This window comes from Anastrepha obliqua, chromosome 4, assembly GCF_027943255.1.
Source record: "Anastrepha obliqua isolate idAnaObli1 chromosome 4, idAnaObli1_1.0, whole genome shotgun sequence".
NCBI classification, from domain to species: domain Eukaryota; kingdom Metazoa; phylum Arthropoda; class Insecta; order Diptera; family Tephritidae; genus Anastrepha; species Anastrepha obliqua.
In genome coordinates this window covers 101,986,911-102,009,805 of record NC_072895.1, presented here as the reverse complement: position 1 = coordinate 102,009,805, position 22,895 = coordinate 101,986,911, and the positions used below count along the sequence as shown (strand labels likewise).

Here is a 22,895-nt window from a genome sequence, read left to right as displayed (position 1 = left end):
GTATACCAGCGAACTTTTATACAGAATACGCACCCAGGAAATATACATTTGCAAGTATTGAACGGGGAAAAATCATTTGTTAATGCCCATGACTATGGTGCGGGTGCGACGGTGGTGGCGGCAGGGATGGTAACGACGACGACGACGACAACGACGATGATGGTGGTGGCATAGCCATTCTATTGATACTGGAGCTTCGGCGCATGCCGCCGCAGTGTGGTGACTTTGGCTTTTTCGGCTTTGTTTTTGTTTTTTTTTGTTTTTTGGTTTTTATTAACAAGAAATGCATACACAAACACACCCGCACCCGCTGTCACAAACATATGCACACACATACACACACAGAGACATTAGTGCATGCATCCATAGGTTGGGTAGATACTTCATTCGTATGCTGAAATATTGGGTATTCTTCGCGCAGAGGAGTCTCACGTCATTCTTTCATATTTCTACGCCTGACATACTTACATATACATACAAGTATGTATGCACATACATATGTATGCGTATATTAATGTGTACAAACAAACAAATAAACATACCAACGACCAATAACGACAAACGACAACGACAGCAAAGCCAACAGCAACAGCAACGGCAACGGCAACGACAAAACGATTCGCCTGAGTACAAATATTTCGAATGTAGTGATTCAGTTCGCTGTGGCTGTGCGAAAAAAACCATCAAAACATTCCGCCTTCGTTGGTGTGCATTCAAACAAAAAACACGGTGTCCTCTTAACTGGAAAAAATATTTATTAAAATAAGAGTGGTGCTTAAAAAAAATTAAAAAAAAAATAATCAAAAAATATTAAAATAAATTCAAGTGCATTAAAAGTGGTTTTTGTGGCTGCTGTTCAAAGTATCGTCGAGTGGCAGTGCAAACGCGTTAATTTGAATTTGTTCATACGGCAGCTGCTTGTGATTATCTATCTATCTATCTGCATTCATCAGCAGATTCCTCAGATTGTCAATTGGTACAAATTATCGAAATTTTCTCTTTCACTTCGGGGAAGTCAGCCAACTAGCCAGCCAGCCAGCCAGCCATGACATCAGTGCGCAACAATGCAGTCTCCGCCGCTCTGCTGTTGGGATGGGTTATTTTTGGGTGCCTAAATAGTTCTGGTATGTGAATGCGAACTGAACAAAATATTAAATTTCGCAATTAGTAGGAGGGGGAACATTTGCTTTTTTTTCCACACAATTTTTTGAAGTGCGTGTATGCCATGATTTGCTTGGAGAGCATTTTGCCGAAACATGTAATGTACTTATACGTATGTATGTATGTGTGTGGGTATCATACATACATAGTCGGCATTTAAAAGTTGTCCTTCAACGAATGAAAGGTGTGTAAAGGACATTATTACTACTTTTTATGCTCTTTTGGTGTTTTTAAGATATATTTGTGTGTGTGTGTGAACGGTGTGTGTGTGCGAAGTGTGCGCACAATTTGAGGATTTTAAGATTGCATATTGGATTAGCGTAAATATTTGACGTAACTACTCGTATTTAATACCAATGAAGGCAGTGACTTCTTGGTTCAACATTGAGGCATACACATTTGTCTCTACTCGTGCACATATGGCCGATATTGCTCCACTAAAAACATTTAAGCGATTTTAAAATCTATCTACGTGCATACTTATGTACATATATATGTATGTATTGAAAAACATAGGGTGAAAATTTGACCTAAAAAGTTTCGAACATAAAATCAATCACTTTCCTTTTAAAAAATATCAATTAACTTTTTTCTTACTTGAATTAAGACTTTCGAGCTTATATCCATCTTTGAAAAGAATTTATGGATATTAGAAATTTTTGGTTCTGCACTAAAATTTAAAATGCTTTCGTTGCCAAAAAATTAGAATATAAATGAATTCGTTGAGTTCTAATGGGCTTATTCATAAAAAAAGTTTTCAAAAGCTGATTTATGTGATTTTTATATTCATAAAATAATTTCATTCTTTCTAATCTTTTTATTTTAATTTTATCGTGACATAAAATAAAATTTTATTGCGAGATTAAATAAAAAAATTATAAAATAATAATAATAAATAAAAAATTAAATTCTATTTTTTATTATATTTTCTATTAAATCAAATTTAAGTATCATAAAACATAATGAAATAAAACAAATTCATATCCATTAGATGCACAATAAATTATCTTTACGACTTCAAAATAGACAAATATAGCCAACTTCATCTTGAAATTTCTTTTCACTTAGCTTTTTGCCATTATTGAAAATAACTCAATCATTCCATTTCCATTTTTGAAAATAACTCATAATCGGAAATAGTCAAATCTGAACCAAAGCTAGAAAGGTTAAGCATTTCGTAGCCTGAATTGTGTAGGGCAGTCCTGGCAACATGACTCTGGTGGAAGTGCGCATTTGCGTGCAAAAGAAACATGCCTTGATTTCATTTTTGTATATATATATTTTTTCTTATTATCATGATATGGATTTTCTAGCAGTAATATTGACATGTTTTTCTATGAAATCGACCAAGGAATTAACTTCTGCATCACAAAAAGCAGTTGTCATAACTCATTAGATGTTACGTACCTTTTTTGTGCCACTGTAGCGACTTGTGCAACGTCTGCACTGACTCAGACTCATAGTGGCAAAGTGAAGTTTCATCCCCGGTTCATAAAATAATCCCAGCTCTGACTACAGAAATTCCAAAATTAGCGTAAAAACTCGTCACGCTGTTACTTCTGTAGTGGTCTGAGAATTTGTGACACCCACCTTGCCTTGGCCTTGGACATACCAAGTTTCTCAAGACGGTCGTAGATGACTAAGTGTCATTTTTGCTCTATGTTGCTCGTTCAAACGTGCAACTTTTAAAGCAAGTTTTTCGACTTTTTCAGTAATATGTGAGGACGATACTTCAATTGCAAGGTCTGCGTGATGTTTTGAGTACTCGTATATTGACTTTCTAGCTTGTTTGATGTCGCATATGTATATGTAAACATATACTATGGGTTTAATGAAGCATTGCTTTTCATGGGCAAGGCAAGCTGTAAACAGCTGGCATTTCTTCCATAATGATCAATAATGTTTTTTCTGCTTTGTGCGACCCCTAACCTCGGCACGAATTTCAGTTTTCTCCATAATTGATGTCTTTTTTTTCTGTTTCGATATTCAGAAATCATCTGACCTTCACTTAAATATATAGTGGAAGATGGTGCAAAATTGATTACACCATCAGAAAGGGTATAATTTTGGGAAATGGCGTCGTACGTCAATCATATTTGACACTTGTAAGCTGTCAGCTAGACAGCTGCAGAATACAAAGAGATAAGCAATGGAGCGCTCATTGAGTATTATACAGTTGTTCAAAAACAAATTTAGATGGCACTTGGCATATCGCTGAAATTATTTTCATTTCAAATTACAAGCCTAGTTAAGAAGGCTATGGCTGATATGGCTACTATGGCCCTCAGTTTGAACTTATATTGGAGTTATTATAGCTTGAAACACAGAAAACTGCTACTAAAGCAGGAAGGTATTGATCTGTTAAATATTTATTTTAGTATTTTGGTTCAGTGGCCCCCAAAATCTGAATTCATAATACATATTTTTAGAAGAGACTTATTAAAACATTTTTGATAAACTTCATACATTTTAAAATTATTGCATAACTGAGTGAATATTTTCCCCGCTTTTGATTTATTATCTTACCCCACATCTTCGCAGGCAAAAGTATATATCTTGTTATCCTATGCATATCAGGCAATATATTGCCAATGGTCTCCCATTAATTTCTCATGATGAGCGAGAAACATCAGGATAAATATCTTGATAAGTACCCAAAACTCTCGTCATAGCATTATAATTGAAATGAGCGCAAACTGTTAATTTGCGGCATCTTGTTTTTAGTCATTTTGTTTGCGTGAGTTCTATTTGCTCCTAAAACACAATAAAACGTATTGATCTATGATGATTTTTTTCCTTTTTTCGGCTATTTTTGCATTTTTTTTTTAATTTTTAAGCGCTTCAATGCAATGAACAGCATACTTGATTGACGCCATTCCACAAACGCTTACACAAGGTGGCGCAAAATTAATCATCAAATTTCTTTTTTGAATAACTTTTTTACTAAATACAAAACAAAAGTTTTTGAATGTTGAACATCTTTAGTTTGAACTTTACGCGCTACATTGCTTGTCTGTTTGTAGCAGCTGTCTAGTTCATAAGGATCAAATATGATTGACTTAATTTGCAAAAATATACATATCTTCCGAGAGGGTGATTAATTTTGCGCCACTTTGTAGTAGGTACTAGTAAAGCACATTGAAATCAGAAAAAGAACGGCACGAGGAATTTATGTCAAATCTGATTTGCAAACATTATAAATCTTCCCATAGGGTGATTAATTTTGCGCCACCTTGTGTAAGAACTCAAAAGCCCACACACAAAATTAAATATCAATGTATGTGTTGACATGGCTCAAGCAAATTGACAGCTAATCGATAACAACTGTTTCCCTATGGAGATATGCCATTAGGATCGGAGGCCGAATAAAAATGTCGGCACTCATTCCCACACTATCGCTCTTTCTCTCTCTCAAAATTTTTTCAGTTTGCAAGAAAAGTTAAATTTAAAACATGGTTTGTTCTGCTTGTAAAAGGACTTTGACATCCTGATTCCTGGTGGTTGTGGAGATTAAGAAACTCTTCAATTGTGGCCAGCTAAGCATGCACGAAAAGAGCGACCGAGAGTAAGGATTTTAAGTTTGTTCAAAATAAGATGTTAAAATAGAAAAAAAATTGTAAAATCATAATATTCCGTTGTTTAAATTTTTCAAGCTACCAAAAAAAAGTGAAAAAAAAACAAACAATGAAATTTGAATATGGCAAATAAAACTTGAATTCTCAGAATTTGCATCTCGTTTTGCCAATATTGCAAGTTTTGCGCTGCTAGTCGGGGAGAAAAATGTGTGTTTAAATGTTTGTATGTACATACATATGCGCCTGTGTAGATATGTACGAGTAAATATACGTCTATTCATGAACTTTTATTTCATGTACTCGCATACATATATATACCTATACATATGTACAAGTGCACGTACATAGATACATATATTTATTAACATTTCGTTTTTGTGTTTTGCGGCAACACAGCAAAACTATGTTATGGCATTTCGTCGTGTCAAACATAGGAACAGCAGCAGTGCGCGCAGTGGCAGCATTGGCAACAGCGGCAGCAGCTTTCCTAAAGCTCGCATGCTGTGAAGCAATTTTGTGTGTTGTGATAAGAATTTAATACACCATTAAAGAGCGCGCACACTCAAACCAACACACTTACACATGCACATACATAGTATATGCATCGTTGCATAGTTGCATATTTATGCAGAAATGCATTTTTTCTAATCAATGGACATATTAAAAAAATTACAAACTTACTAAGTAATGGAAATGAAAATGGTATTGGAAATAGAAACAGAAATAGAAATACAGTAATCGCAATGGCAAAAACGGCCAAACCGAGGGGCGGAAATGCGCAAACAAATTAACATACATGCGTACATACAAGTGAAAACATACTTACGCATAGTTGTACATAATACACGTATGCATAGATACTTACATACATACATAAAAAATTGCCTGAATATCAGTTTTTGTAAACTTTTTATACACGTGAATGGTTTCGAATAGAGACACTCGCAGATACTATGCACATGTTCATACAGCGGTGGGCAACTATATAAGGTGATGTGGTCGAATAATATATTTCCCTTATTTCTTTTTTATTACTTCGAGCCACAGACAACAGGCGTGTCAATGTACCCGAAATTGTTATTGTTGTAAGAGCATGTAAATTGCTGCTAAAGTGACAGTCCTTGGCCGGATACAAATCCAGGTCGTTCCGGTAATGTACAAGTAGAAACGTGAATGGCCATAATTATTTTAAACGGTAAGTTAAGTGTGAAAATGGTGTCGGACTGGCGGGTGCCGCAATTGTTGGCGGTGTGCAACAAGCATATTGAGATATCTAATGCCAAAACTAATGCAGTTTCGATCTGATTAAGCGAAAGGCGCGTAATTTTTTGCATTATACCCAACTGCATGTATTGGCAGACCAAAAGGCAGCCAAACCAAGGGACTTTTCGGGCAAAAGTGTTACGATGAAAAAAAGGCTGTTAGTTACTGCTCAAAGTTTTTTGTTTTTGAGAGTTTTTCTAAATAGAAGAAATTACGATCAGTGGGCATTGCTATATAGTCCGGTGCAATTAATATTAAAGGAGACACCACTAAGCAAAAAAAGTGCTGTTTCACCGGGTTAAAGGGTCCCGGTGGTTTAGAATTTTCAAAAAATGTATATTTTTTTCTTTTGATATCTCGAAAGTATAAGCTTTTAAGAATATACAGTCAAATTTTTGGAAGGATATTCCCAGCATTTTCGATTCTACAGCAGTTTCAGCAGCTAGGGTCAGATTCGTCACGTGGCGGCATCAATGGAAAATAACCACTCTCAAAGTTTGAACTCATTTATCTCGAAACGATTTTTTCGGGCTGGTGTTGTAAAAAAAAAACTCTTCAACCCAATCGAATTTTAATATGTTGTTCGCAACATCAATGGCTATCGCCCGTACTAGAATCATATTATTATTTCAATTATTTCGAATTTATTTATTTATTTAATTAACAAACGGAAAAAAACGATTTTTAGAGTGTAAAATTCAAAACCGCGCCATTTTATGATTTTTTTTTATTCTAGTACGGGACATAGCTACAGTCATACTGATTAATAATTTTTTTGGTTTTTGTGTTTCAAATAAATAGAAGAGCCAAAATGGGCAACACCGTCTAGGTCCAATTTTTCGGGAGGATCAACTTCAGCGCTATTTTTAAAATTATTAAAATTAAAAAAATTATAATAAATATATAATATTGCTTTTTTTAAGGACACACAACAAGTTTCAGCCAGATCGGCCTATTTCTTTGTGTTTGGCATTCGTTTAAATCGAGGAAGTAGCAGTTGTGGTTGCAATATTAATGGAAATAGGGTTCCAATGCATTTCACATCCCCCCTATTCCCTACACTTGGCTACCTCGGATGCCTCGGTCTACTATTTGTTCTCCAATTTGAAGAAATGGCTCGCGAGAAAAAGGCAAACGAGGCAGTGATTGCAGAAACGAATGACTATTTTTCAGACTTAGACAAATCCAAGTTTTCTAAAATAGAACAGTGCTGGATGAAGTGTATAAGCCTAAAAGGAGACTATATTGAAAAATAAAACAGGTTTACCGAAAAATATTAAGCAGTTTTTATTTTTTTTATTTTACCTCGTACTTGCCCGACCTGGTTACCTCAAACTGTCTTCTATTACCTAGCATGAAAATGTGACTCCCAGGAATTCAGTTCAAACAACGAGGTTCCGGCCAAAAATTGGAATCTAGCTCAATTAAAGAAGTTGTTGCCGAAAATGAGACGTATTTGAAAGTCCATGAAGAGTTGAGAAATACCAGACGCTAGGAAAATTATATCGACCTTAAAGAGGTTTACCTAAAACAAAAGTTAAATAAAAATTTGAGAAAAAGCTTGCATCTCACGCTTCTGATTCTTGTAATTTTTTGGTGAAAATGGTGTCGGACAGGTGGGTGCCGCAATTGCTGGCGGTGTGCAGCAAGCACATTAAGATATCTAATGCCAAAACGAATGCAGTTTCGATCTGATTAAGCGAAAGGCGCGTAATTTTTTGCATTAGACCCAACTGCATGTATTAACTGACCAAAAGGCAGCACACATATTTAGAATTATACAAGGTGACGCTAAATTTGATTTGAATAACTTTTTTACTAAATAGAAAAAACTGATTTTGAGTGATTGAAATCTTTATTTTGACTTTTACGCGCTTCATTGCTTGTCTGTTTGTGGACTGACTGCAGCTGTTTAGTTCACAAGTGTCAAAAGTGATCGAACGACATCATTTGCAAACATTATAAATCTTCCCATAGGGTGAATAATTTTGCGCCACCTTGTATAATAGCTGATTGAAATAATATGCGCTTGCAAATTATAGACAGAAAACCCTAGGCATAGCGCTCACTGCAATAGATAAAAAGCACATTGGCCGACTATTGAGTTCCATACGCATGCGATTCCTCTCAATTCTAATCAGTCTTATGAGGCGCATGATTGGCCGTATGTGAGCTTTTGGATCCAAAAAAAACCCTAATGGGATTTCTATGTTAACTCATGATTCTCTTAACATTTGCTTTATAGTAGAAAAGTCAGAATTCCTTGGATCATTTTAGAAACTGAATTTCGTCAATTTTCGAAGGCAAGTACCAACGCGACACCTTGAATTTGTCGACATCTCCTGCAACCACAGAGAATAGTGTTTTAGAATTGTTTTCTGTGAATGGGAATCGGGGAAGTTTTTCAGTTATTGATTTAATACACCATAAAACGGATTTCCATTCAGTTGCCAATCGAGCTGATTTGTCAGTACCCGACTTCGATTCTCTTCTTTGCTTTGAACTGAAGTCTTAAGGTAATTAGCAGTCCTCATTTTGAAAAGTATTCAGAAGGTGTGGTCAAGATCAGACGGTTAATTGATTCTCAGCGAATTTGAAAAACTCAGTTGGTTAGCTGACGTCCCCGGGGTTATGACAGCAGTTTTTTTATAAAAAAAGGTGAGATTGTGTTGGTGATATACGAAAAGAATCAACACAATATACGCTTATGTTGCTTGGTTGCTGTTTGAACAACAATGAGTGGATTGCGAATACGTGGATTGGATGAGTGTGCGAATACGTGTGAAATGAGCGGACGGAATTCGGTTTCCGAGTGCCCGTTGACAAAGTTGCTCGCACAATTTTGATCTTGACCATAGCATATTGGCCAAACCTGGTAATCTATCACCCACATCCAAGTTTGCTTTGCAGTCCTGCTTTTACCAAGCGTTGATGGACGTGCAGTACGATTGGATAAGCAGACGTTGTTCTCAATCAAAAATGTCCGATTAGTATAATATTTTGTAAATCTATGTTTTCAATGAAGCTTTCTTGCTCATTTATGTACAGGAACGGCTTTCGTGGTCACATACCCCCCAGAATAGTTTAGCGTTTCCTTTTCTTACGAAGTTCCTCTTGCTAAATATTTTGTTTATTACTTAAAGGGCACACATTTTTTATAGAAAATTATGTTTTATTAACAATTTTAATTTATATTAAGAGCAGAACAGCTATTCGACAAAGTGAGCTTGTGCTGGTTTCTTTTTGAAATTTCTTCAAAATCACAGTTTAATTTCGCAGTGACTTTTTTTTTTATTAGAAGAATAAAACTTCGTTTAAATGGCTGTCTAGGCAAGCTAAACAAACATATTTTATGTAGAGCCATACTTCCACTTCACAAATATTTAATTTAGTTAGTCACAAAATATTTAGTCACAAAATATTAGTTTGGGGAAAAAGAAATCCATGATTTTCTCGGTAGATGGCTGTAGTGATTGATATCTCTTAAAGTATCAATCAAACAATTGAAAGTTGATGCTCGTTGTCAAGGTAGCATTTCACACTAAAAAGATTATTTTGCTGTTTTTCATTTGTTCCAGAAAAGTCAGAAAATTGAAAATTCGGTTCATTTTACAGATTTTCTTTAATAAAAGCGTAAATGCATCCCTGGTCTTGGGTTCAGACATTTTTGATGTTAAAAAAAATGTCGAAAAAGTTGATAAAATCACAGTGGCCGGCATGTTAGTAGTCGTGGCATCGCCAAGAAGCTAAAAATCGACCATAACAGTTTTAAACCATTTGCGCAAAAAATGTATGCAAAAATATTGGATTTCTTTCTCCGCAAACTAATATTATCACCAAAGAATTGTCCTACGCTGTCTCTCAAAATTAGTTTGTAAATGAGTTCAAAGATCACAAATTGCAACTGAAGATTCATTCCTGCTATGAAAAATGTACGCATGTGTGTTATGCTAATTAAAATACTACCATTAGCTCCAGTTAGTTTGCCACCACTGTACAAACACACACACATGTATTTTTGTACTTATTTTCCTAAGCGTACACAACATAAATTCTTGCATATCGTACATCTGTTTATATGCTTGTGTGCATGGATGTATGTGACGCATGTATGCACTTCCAAGTTCGCTTTGCCACAGTAGCATGCCAATGAGCGGGTTAGCTACTGGAACTCTATTCATCGAATATGCCATAATCCACCACTAAGCTATTTCAATGTTTAATTGCTTCATTATAATTATTTGTGTGTGCGTGCTTGTTTTTTCTTCTTCTCAATTTCTCCTCGATCTAAGTGCTGTACTCATGTGCACCCAGAGTACTTACACACATGCGCGCGTACTTATGTACATACTTATGTGTGTATGTTTGTATGTATGCACTCACATGCTTACATTTATTTACATGATATCTTTGTCGCAATGTATTTACGCATGCTCAACACGACATTTGAGAATATTTTTAATTTTTTTGTTTTTTGTTTTGTTTAATTGAGGAATTCAGAAATTGTGTACGGCAAATTTTTTTCTTGTTCTGTTTTTTGTTGAAATTAACAGTTGTTTTGTTCATGACTTTTTAATCTTTTTAACGATTTTTATCCATTTTAACCCTTAATGGCAACTACATATGTACTTACATATATACAAAAACACATACATACATACATATGTATGTATAAATAATCCAATATGGGCATACATACATGCTCACACGTACTTAAATTCATTAAATTACCCATTGGCCCATTATTGGCTGGGAATTTTTAATTGACCTTCCTTTTGAGTATTTTCTGACGCATTTTTGCCGCTATTTTATTTGTAGCTTTTCGCCTATTCTATATGCGAGTAAAATTATTTGCGTTTCATTTTGCCTCAGCACGAAAAAAAGAAAGTTAAGTGCCTCAGAACATAACCGTTAAATTCGTTAAAATATGAATACTGATTTCAGAAAATGCATACCAAAATGTAGAAAAAAATTCAAGTTAAGCTTAAGGTGCTAAAAGTCACTAATTTGGCGATCATATTTTAGTAGCAATCGTTGTAAGATAAAAAAACAAAATTATGCAAACTAAAATAGCCACGTCTTTATAAACGAAAAAAATAAAAATTAATAAAATATAATTTTTCTCGTTTTTATTTTTTCGTTTAATAATATCATATTATATTTCACAAAATGGTTGAAAAACTATAACATTTTTTGTGAGACACCCTTCTGTATGTATTGTAATTCATTGGCGAAAAGATGGATTGGGTAGTGTTAGAAACAAATTATTGGCTTATTTTTGTCCGTTGTCGCACAATCTTTTCGTTGGAAAAGGCACCAACTCAAATTTTGAGGGGAGTATTTTCATGGCACCTTCCATTGACGCTGCAAATTTAATATTTTTCCGAATTTTTTAAGTAATAGTCAAAATAAGCCACACGTGTAAAAAATATTGAGTTAAAATCTTCCACAAAAATATGCGTCACTAAATTCTTTTAAAGATTCTTATAAACAATTTTAAAAGTAAATATACCTTTATACGAGTTTTTTTTTTCAAATAATTCAAAGATCAACTTGAGGCCAAATTAAGAAAACTCCTATACACTGCAAAAAAAACCAAAAGCAAAAAAATAAATAAATTGTGACATTTAGAGAAAAAACGGCAGCTGGCTTCCTCTTCCTTAATTGCTAAACAGCATGCTTGTCTCTTTAGTGTAATTATTTAAGGGATACCTGTTAACGGCCATATTTTCCCTGATTTTCATTAAAATTATTTAAAATGAAGAAGTCAATATATTTTTTTCAAAATTGGCATACAGTTTATTTATACATTAAAATAATATAAAAATTTTTTTTTTATTATAAAAAATAAAATGGCGGATGCACACTCAATTCTTCCAGGAAGGTCGCAGCGAAACTTCTCAATCGACGGCCATTGTAGCATCGGCGTCAGTGACCTGAATACAAAAAACCAACATTTTTTTGTTTATTAATGCCATAGGTAGGTAGGTTTGGCAGCCGCATCGCACATAGAGACAACGATGCCACTTAGACCACGGAATGGGTCCGTTGTGAGCCGCGGGGGCTGGGCTACATTTCCCTTTCCATACTGAACCATCCTGAGCTTTTGACAAAGCGTAAAAGGTTGTTGATACCTAAAGTGTATAGATTATCTATGTTCGTTAAGAAGTACGATTTTAAAAATCGGTTTCTGCTTCTGGATAGAGCCGGGCATGTGCAAAAGAGGTGTTGAATTGTTTCCAATTCCTCCTCATTTCTGCAGCTACGACAGAAATCATGCGTGTATACGCCTAATCTCTCTGCATGATTTCCTATGAGACAATGTCCTGTGAGGGCCTCTACTAAGGTCCTGATTTGAAGTCTACTCAGTTTTATGATACTCTTGGGCAGACGTAAATTAAGCCTTGGCCATGTTTGCCTAGCAATTTCGCAGGTGTTAGCGCTAATCCATCTCTGATTTGCAGAATGGATTAGTACGTCCTTAATGAGAAGCTTACAAGTTGCGAGAGGTATCTCCATAAAATTACTTATGTCTGGCATGCAGGTACCTTCTCTTGCAAGTTGGTCTGCCCTACAGTTCCCTGGTATATCTCTGTGGCCTGGGACCCAGCATAATATTATACGATATTGTTTGGCCATCTCATTTAGAGATTGGCGACAACGTAAGACACTCCTTGGTGTTGTTTGGTATGCATCCAGGGCTCGTAGGGCAGCTTGGCTGTCTGATAGAATGCAGATATCCGTTGATGATATTCTGTTTATCTTTAACCATTTCAAGGCTTCATGAATAGCGTTTATTTCCGCTTGAAAAACGCTACAGTGATCCGGTAATTTAAAGGATTCACTAATAGAAAGCTCTTCGCAAAATAACCCTGATCCTACACCGGTGTCCATTTTGGATCCGTCCGTGTAGATCTTAACGGGTGTGTTCGGTGTTGGATCTTCTTCAAGCCATTCCAGCCTAGAAGGGATTTTCATTAGGAAATTCCTTTCGAAGCAAAGAATGGGAGGGTGATAATCACATTCACTGGGTATATCCGTGTAGGAGTCTAAAATGGTTGAATGTCCATGTGTGGCAGTTCTCCATTGTGAGCTCGCTTTGAGCCTTAAAGCGGCGCAGGCCGCTGAGTATTTGCAGAAGAGATCTAGGGGTGGCAGATGTAACATGATGTCCAAAGCCATGGATGGCGTGGTTTTCATGGCGCCACATATTGCTAGTTCCGCTGATCTCTGCACCTTATTCAATAAATTAGAATAGGTTTTTTTCTGCATAGCACACCACCAGACAACATTTCCATATAGAAGAATGGGTCTGACGACAGCAGTGTAGAGCCAATGAGCAACCTTAGGTTTAATTCCCCAGGTCTTCCCTAAAGCTCTCTTACAGGCATAAAAAGCTAGGTTCGCTTTCCTGACCCTTTCTAAGGTGTTTGACTTCCAAGTCAGTTTCCTATCTGTGTTTAGTCCCAAGTACTTGGTTTCTTCCGAAATCACAAGAGCTTCCCCTTTGAGCGTAATTGGACTTAGCTGAGGGATTCTGTGTTTCCTAGTGAACAATATGAGTTGTGTTTTGTCTGGGTTGACTCCTAGACCACACTTTCCTGCCCACCTAGAAAGTATATCTAGAGCATTTTGTATTAGGTCTCTTAATGTAGATACAAATTTACCAGAGACAGCAATAACAACATCGTCGGCGTAAGCTATCACCTTACAGCCCACCGATTCCAGTATTAACAGAAGTTTATTTACAACTGCGTTCCATAAAAACGGTGAGAGGACTCCACCTTGCGGTGTACCTCTACTTACCGATCTCCTGAGCACCGATTCTCCTAGTTCCGCTTCAATGATTCTGCTATTTAGCATTTTGCCAATGAAGCCTACCAAGCCCGGTTCTACCCTAAGATCAGTGAGTGCTGCAGTAATTGCCCCCCCTTCAACATTGTTAAAGGCCCCTTCAATATCAAGGAAAGCGGCTAAAGTAAATTCCTGTTTGTGCAGTGAACTCTCTGCCGTGTAAATAAGGTTATGTAGAGCTGTCTCTACCGATTTTCCCGATTAATGCCACAATTTCTATATGAATTAAAAACAAATGAAAAAAAAGTTCGCGGAATAAAAAGCTTAACAAAAAATGATATTTGGGTCGAATTTTCGTACTATTTTTGCATCGAAAAAATTATTTTTTCCAAAAATTTTCGAAAACTTGTAAATTCACATAGAAAGTAGTATCATAAAAAAAAAATAAATAAATATATAAATATTTTTTTCAAATAATTCGAAGATCAACTTGAGACCAAATTAAGAAAACTCCAATACACGCAAAAAAAAAAAACCAAAACAAATTATGACATTTAGAGAAAAGACGGTAGCTGGTCCAATATTAAAGAGCTCTTCCTCTTTCTTGATTGGTAAACCGCATGCTGGTCTCTTTTTGGCTGTTACACAGTGTAATTATTTAAGTAAAAAAGTAATACATTTTGTAAACTTTATTCAGCGGAACAATGAAATAAATGAAAGTTCTGAAAGAGTTCTTTACTACACAGTATTATTATTATAAATTTTTCTTTCGTTAAGTCATTTAAAAGACTCGCAGCTGCACAGCTTCCTTGCGAAGCCTGTTTACGAAGTGCGCGCATGCGGATCAACTGCATTTGGAATTTTTAGTAAATCGATTAAAGGTGGACAAAAAAAAAGTTCATTATACAAGATGGCGCAAAATTGATCACCATCACTCCATTCAGCAGTGCGTAGGTTCGAATCTACGTGCGTGAAACAGCAAAATACGAGAAAAAGGTTATTTTAATAGCCGTCGCCCCTCGGCAGGTAATAGCAAACTTCCGAGAGTTTTTCAGCCATGAAAAAACTCCTCACAAAAAACATCTGGGGTCGGCCGTTCGGAGTCGACTTAGAACTGGCATCGGATGTCAATCACATTTGACACTTGCGAGTTAGACAGCTGCAATATGCAAACAGGAAAGCAATAGAGCGGCTAAAGGTCAAAACAAAATTGTCAAGTTATTCAAAAACAAAATTGGATGATTAATTTTACGTCGCCTTGTATATCATTACCGTAATACACCTTATATATCGTAACTCCTACTTTTTCAAAAATGATTTTTTAATGGACTTTAATGTTTTTCAATGTTTTTTGTTTTTAAATGCATTATTGGACAAAGTAACTAGAATACATAAACAAAGCTCTAATTGAACTCTTCATGTGCTGATTAAGTTAACGTTCAGTTCTTTGCTTCGCCTGTAAAGTAACAAAAAATGAGTTAGAGTTTTTTTTTACATTAAGCTATGTAAATATCTACAGAAGTAGAGAAGAAGTTTTGTTGAGTAAAAATTAAAAAAACAATAGTAAAAACTTAAAAAAAAAAATAATTCGAAAATTTTTAAAAGTAAAAAGTATGTCTAATGGAGATAAAAATCCAACCGCACTTCTAAGTGTAATTGTGAATATACTTGCCCATTTTAAATTTTAAGTCAATCGATCAAGATTTATGTATGTCGAGTTACGATTTTAGCTGACTTAAAAAATGTATGTGGTATCGAATGAAATGTGTTTTGTAGTTCGTATTCAAAATAGAAGTATCTGTTTATTCATTTTTCCTCACCTTAATTCTTTGCGTAATTCACTTTTAAGCTCTAAGAGCATCTTTTAAGCAAAGCAGTTGCTTGAAATTTCTGCAGTAGCTTAACCAATTAATACCAGTTTACAACAGCTAAATACAGCAGTAAATGTTTAAATTGCTGTTATGTCAAATCTCATACATTCTCTGCCCATATACCCTCTTTCAAAACGGAGTTGAGTCAACTTTAATGGCAATAACAGAGAGTGTTATTTTAACAGTGTGAGTCATGCGTACAAATGTAAAATGTTTTACAGAACACTTTCAGGCGCGGCCAGAGCCGTAACTAATTATACGAACAAAAGAAGGGGCGTTAATTACATTGTATGTGTAGTGCAGAAAATTATGTTTTCTCTTATTTTTGGGGTAAAATATAACCAGCAATATTTGCAAAAAAAAGACATAACAATTTTTTTAAATATTTTATAAAAATGTAAAAAAATAGTTAAACTTTGCTCCTATGAATTAAAATTAATGCAATGGCAATAAAATAAAATATTCTGGCAAAAAGTAAAGGACATTTTTTAATAGCTGGAAATATCTGCTATCATTTTATAACCATATCAATGCCATGGAGTGAGTATATGTAAGTATATTATAATATGTAAAATTATTTATTAAAAATTAAGTTCTTGAAAGCTTAAAAGTGCTTAAAAATTTAAATTGATGAGAAAACGAAAAACTGAGTATGCAGTATGACTACATAAAATCGATAGTTTCACATGCGTATTACATTTTTAATGAATAACAAAAATAGCTTATTTTTGTCGTATGGTAATATATGCAAAATATTGTTTACCCCTTAAAAATCCATTACAAGCCACATAAAACTTTTACATATTTGCTACGCAATTAATTAACTGTGGCCAATATTTTTTCTTTCGTAGTTCTAGCAGATGTTGCCCAAAAGTCAGGTGAAAAATCGCAAAACCAAGACAGCGTCGACGTAGACTACTACGATGAATCGAGCCCTGAGAACATGAAGGCGCCAGTCAAACCCGCGCCCACACTAATGCCATATTTTGAGGAGGAGAAGAAAACTGTGTACGCCAAAGAGGATACCGAAGTGATTTTGAATTGCCCAGTTAAAAATTATAATGGTAAGTAATTAAGAAACAAAAAGGAAAAGAGGAACCAAACACGCAAATACCAATACACACTTATGCATCTACACACACACACGCATGCTTGTATTTGCTTGCGTTTGCACAGGGTATTTGTAAGGTTGGCATGATTCATTGGCAAAGCGTAGCTTCATTATCACATAACTAAACAAACAATATTTCCATATGTACATACCTACTCACATTTTCACATGCATATGCGCACACATACTCGTGCATTTACGTATATATCATGTAAATGAAAACAAAATATGTAAATTAATTTCGAAGTAAGCACATGTGTGCTTCTATCTTCTACTCGTTTATAGAAATTCACACCTATTTTTTTGTACACACCCTTTCCTTGGATTGATCTGTGTGTGCGAAGTACGATTTCCTTTCAACGCCACCCCTACCTCTGTCGACGCCTACACCTTCTTACTAATATCCACCATTTCCATTTTCACCGACAGTCACACAAATCCGCATTAGCATTTAGCATTAATTAGAACATAACTTTTTTTCTCACATTTGTGCCCGATATTTAATACTGATTCTCTTTTCACTTTTTCTTACGCTTGGCCCCATTTCAATAGAATCGCAACATATGATAATGTGGTTTAAAAACAACAACACCATCACCACTGGCAGAGAAATACTCGTCGATGCCGCTCTTGGCTATCACCTGGACAAGGACATGAATTTGGTCATTGATAAAGTGTCCGAAAAGACCAAAGGCGAATATTATTGCACCATTATGCCACAGAATGTGCGTTTGAATATAGTTTTGGAAATCGGTGAGCAACCCGCAGCGGACAATAAGCAGGCGATGGTGAGCGCAAGCGCTCTCAGCCTGGTATTAGCGCTCTTGGCGCATAAATTGAGCTTCGGAATTGTTAGCTTAGACAACATTTTTTAGGCATTCAATGTATTCAACTTATTTACCTGAATATGTGTAAAGAAGTAAAAGAAAAATATTGTAATTGTACTATAGCTGAGGATAATTGTTTTTTTGTTTTTCGTTTTTTGAATCCAGTACCTACGACTACTTGCATACTTAATAGATGAAGACCAAATACAAAAATAAAACAGGCACATACTCGTCTACAAATAGACAGACATACATATGTACGTATGTATGTTTATACTTAGTATTCAAGTACATATGATAGTATAAATTCCAGCATACGCAAAAACTAATAAATACAACAGTAATTTTAAAATTCGTGTATGTATGCAATGTGTATGTGAAGCAACTAGAAAAAATGTCTTCAAACAAAATAAATACTATTTTAGTGTATACAGCCCTAGAGAGATATTTGTTTTGTCATTAAGATGGATTTCGTCGAATCGATGAATTCGTACGAATATCTCCAATTAAGCAAAAATTGTTTCGGTGAGCAAGAAAATTTCATATTCGACAAGTCTCAAAGACGGTATTCGTCGAATCGATGAATTTTCACAAATAACCTCAAATAACATAAAATTAGTTTTGGTGAGCAAAATTTTATATATGATATGTCTTAAAGACGGTGTTCGTCGAATCAATGAATTTGCGCAAAATAACTTCAAATAACATAAAATTCGTTTCAGTAAGCAAAATTATCGAAAAATTTCATATTTCGCATTTATTAAAAACGGTGTTCGTCGAATCGATGAATTTGCGTGGAATAACTTAAAATAACATAAAATTCATTTTGGTGAGCAAAACTCTAGGAAAATTTCATATTTGGCATTTCTTAAAGATGGTGTTCGTCGAATCGATAAATTTGTGTAAAAAAACTTCAAATATCATAAATCTCATTTCTGTGAGCAAAACTCTAAGAAAATTTCATATTTGGAATTTCTTAAAGACACTGTACGTAGAATCGATGAATTTGCGTGAAATAACTTAAAATAACATAAAATTCGTTTCGGTGAGCAAAATTCTAGAAAAATTTCATATGTAGTAGGTCTTAAAGACGGTGTTCGTCGAATCGATGAATATGCGTGAAATAACTTCAAATAACATAAACTTCATTTCGGTGAGAAAAACTCCGGGAAAATTTCATATTTGGTATGTCTTAAAAACCATGTTGGTCGAATCTGTGAATTTCCGTGAAATAACTTCAAATAACATAAAATTAGTTTCGGTGAGCGAAACTCCAGAAAATTTCCCACTTGATATTTATTAAAGACGGTGTTCGTCGAATCGATGAACTTTCGTGAAAAATCTTCAAACAAAATAAAATTCGTACTGTGAGCAAAACTCTAGGACAATTTCATATTTGGTATGTCTTAAAGATAGTGATAGTCGAATCGATGAATTTGCGTGAAATAACTTCAAATAATATAAAATATTTTTCGATCAGAAAAGTACTTTAAATAAGCACAAATTACTTTAAATAACAATACCAAATTTTCGCGTTGAAAAGCTTTTAAGGGGATGTTCATCGAGTATATGAATTTGCATCTGTTCACCTGTTTTTTTTTACTGAAAACTGTAAAGGCGTTCTCCATGTTTTTGTAAACTTAACAAAAAAACACAAATCTGGCTTAAGCAGAGTTTGCTTTGGAACGAATAAAATATGAGCTTTTACGCAATAAATCAAAAACTCTACTTTCCTTAATATGGATTCTAAAATGACTAGTAGTTGAAAGATTGCATTGAAATCCAGATTGGATCAAGAGCTTGATAAACAGAAAGAGCTAATTTGTTTTTTGTTACATATCTGCAGAGTTTTGTTTTATATTTTTCTGCACCAAACTGCAAAGTCGCATTTACATTTTTTTCTTTAATTATCGCCACACTTGTTTTCTTACAAATAAAAGTTCCCTACCACATTTAGATTCTAGAAACATTTTTTTTTTTAACAAAGCTTTAATTAAAGCCACTAGCTTAAAAAATGTTCGACAGAAAATTTACTTTATGGGCTTATATGCATAGATGTAATTCCAAGGAGTAATAGGTTACTTTCAGACTAAGCTTTAAGCAATGGCAAAACCAGTAGCAAAGTATTGCAGATTTTGCAATTCCTACATCCTTATTGGACTTTGGCCAAACATTGGCCATTTGTAGGAAAATACAACATTTTGAATCCATTTTTTTCTTTCATATTTACACCTTTCGGCCGTAGAAGTCACTATTTATTACTGGTATAATTTATATAAACTAACAGCTAACAAACAATAAAAAAACACGTGTTCATCGAATCGATGAAAATAGTCTTTCTTGGGTTAAGTACAGATTTTCACGAATGTGGAGTAACTTGAGGCAATTTGTGTGCCAAACATCCCCAATAACAGAAGCCTAGGCTATGCAGGGTGTTTGAATTTGTACAAAAGTTCGTTTAATAAACGAAAATTATGTTATGTCTATACAGCAATCGACGCATAGTGATTTTAATGGGTACATACACCCAATTATGCTGTTAAATTCGATTTAAATGTTGAGTGCATACTTTTCTTGGCCTCAGAGTATTTTACATATTTACTATACTTAAATATTCGTGTAATGTAGAAATATTGTGGTTTTATAAACATAGAACTCCGTTAGATAATACAGAGTATTGTGAGATTTTTTAAAGAAATTTCCGGTAATGCGAACATAAAGTAACATATTAGTAAAAAGCTGTTAATGAGTATTTTGAGGGGAGAACTGCATTCATTCAATAGTTGAAAGGATTAAATTTGAGCAGAGTTACTTAAAGTTGGGCAATTAAAGTGGGAATTTTCCACAAATGGAGATTCTGTTCAGAAAAACTATTGCATCAGTTTGTCTAATGGATGAATACTGAAAATTTAGGATTTTCATAATTCGAGGATATTTAAGTGCATTCTCGTTGACATGTTAAGGATGCGAAAGGTATTTCTAAATATTTGAACTCTCTGCTTTGACAAAAAATCATTTAATAAAATATAATTTTTTTTTAATATACCTGCATCCTCTTTTATGTAAGCATACTCGATTTGCTTCTCAAACTGCCTTTGGTTACTCTACGCAATCACATATTTGCACACTCAAACATAAAGTATTTACGTACGCTAAAGAAGTGACATTTTTAAAAAGAGTTATAAAGAGTATTCTAAAGCGAAAAAGGTGTGGAGAAACCAAATACTCGATTCAGTCATAAGTAAAGTAGTTTTTACTCAAACCTTTAGCTGTTGATTTAGTATATAATTCCATACATATATGCGTATATACACCCGTATTTATTTACAAATACAGATACATACTGTGTACTCGTTGTAAGGATTTTGTATTGTCGACGAAATTTGGAACCTAAACAGCAGTTATAATAGAAATGTCCCAAACGAAATGCCAACCAATCACCAAAAGCCACATTCTAGCACTTGCTAGCAACCACAAAATGCAGATGTTCAAAGCAAGCGCTGAAAATTTGCTGAAAGCGTAGGCTGCCGGTATGCGTTGAGCGATCATCTACAAATAAGTTAAATAATGACTAGACTAATTAAGGGAGTCAAGGAATTGATGGCGTACTTGTCCATAGATATGCATGTACTCGTATGTAGAATGCATGTGGAGGTAACAGAGAAAGCAGTGAAACCGAAAAGTGCCATTATTTTACATAAAAAAGATAGGAACGAATCAAGTGTAGCAGATTTTATTAAAAAAATGTTTTTTAGCAAATGCTTTTAAAAACAAACTAAAATAATTTTACTGAAATGAAAAACTTTTTTCTATTGAAATATTAAAACTTTTTTTTTTAAATTTCTGTTGACTAAAAATCAGTAAAACATGTGTGTGTAGCAAATAGAATAATTTTTGATGCCTCTTCTTAAAATTAAAAAAAAAAAAAATTAAATTAAAAAAATATTCACGCATAAATATATATTTATATGAATACTAAAAAATATCCTTTAAAATCTATTATAACTGCTTGTTTACGCTGTCATGAGTACAAATTTTTATTTAGGATATTGAAAGTTGTGTATGTAGATGGACTGTATTGAAAATTGTATGTATTGTAGTTATAGCTATGCTTGTTAATAGCTGAAAGAATTTATTAAAACTTATATAAAGAAAATAGCAACAAAAATGAAAAAGAAAAAAATAAATGTAATGGAAATTGTAGCAGCTTCTTTAGCAGCAGCAGCCAGCAAATGCAGCAGCAGCACTAAAACAAAATGCCTTGAAAAATTTGATTATCTTTACTTGTAATGAAGCTGAGAAAAAAGTCGAAAATCGTAAATTTGTGTGTACTTAAATGATAATGCAAACCAAAAAATAGTCACATACATATGCATGTATGTATGTGCACAAACTGGCATACAGTTATACTTATTCACGCACTACAATTTTGAAGTGTATGGCATGTTTTCGAAAATGGGAAATAAAAAGTATGTACTTATTTTTCGAAGTGGCAAATGGAACTTGAAATTATTTGCACGAAGTGGAAGCGGTGTTTTGTGGCTGTAAGTATGGAATAAAGTTATGTTTATACTAAAGGGTAGTTAAGTTTCAAGGGCCGATGTTAATTTTGAATAAAATACACTTTTTTTAGGAAATTATTGTCATTTCTCTTTATTATGATAATATTGGTATGGCTCAATTACGTATAGAACAAAATATCGGCCAAATGGCCGCCGCGGTCTCGGCGGCACACCTCCATCCGATGGTCCAAATTTTCGATGACGCTGAGGCATAATTGAGGTTCTATGCCGTTAATGTGCCGAACTATCTCATTCTTTAGCTCTTGAATTATTGCTAGCTTATCGACGTACACCTTTTCTTTCAAATAACCCCAAAGAAAGAAGTCCAACGGCGTCAAATCACATGCTCTTGGCGGCCAATTGACATCACCGCGACGTGAGATTATTCGGTCATCAAATTTTTCGCGCAAAAGAGTTATTGTTTCGTTAGCTATGTGACAAGTGGCACCGTCCTGTTGAAACCACATATCGTCCACCTCCATATCTTCCAATTCGGGCCATAAAAAGTTCGTTCTCATCTCACGATCGCGAGCACTATTCACAGTAACTGCCTGGCCGGCCTCATTTTGGAAAAAATACGTCCAATGATGCCGCCGGCCCATAAACCGCACCAAACAGTCACTCTTTGTGGGTGCATTGGTTTTTCGGCAATCACTCTTGGATTATCATTTGCCCAAATGCGGCCATTCTGTTTATGTTACAAATCCACTGAGGTGATTATGTGCCTCATC

The 22,895-nt window shown here is 34.6% G+C and overlaps 1 protein-coding gene across 1 annotated transcript; it reads left to right on the top strand.

Annotated features, from left to right (window-relative positions):
• Positions 1-425: 425 nt before the first annotated feature.
• Positions 426-22,099, top strand: LOC129243907 (uncharacterized). Its single transcript, XM_054881345.1, has 3 exons — positions 426-1,124; positions 16,516-16,728; positions 17,328-22,099. Exons 1-3 carry the CDS (start codon positions 1,046-1,048, stop codon positions 17,648-17,650), a joined length of 615 nt encoding a protein of 204 aa, XP_054737320.1. The 5' UTR covers positions 426-1,045; the 3' UTR covers positions 17,651-22,099.
• The last annotated feature ends 796 nt before the right edge of the window (positions 22,100-22,895 follow it).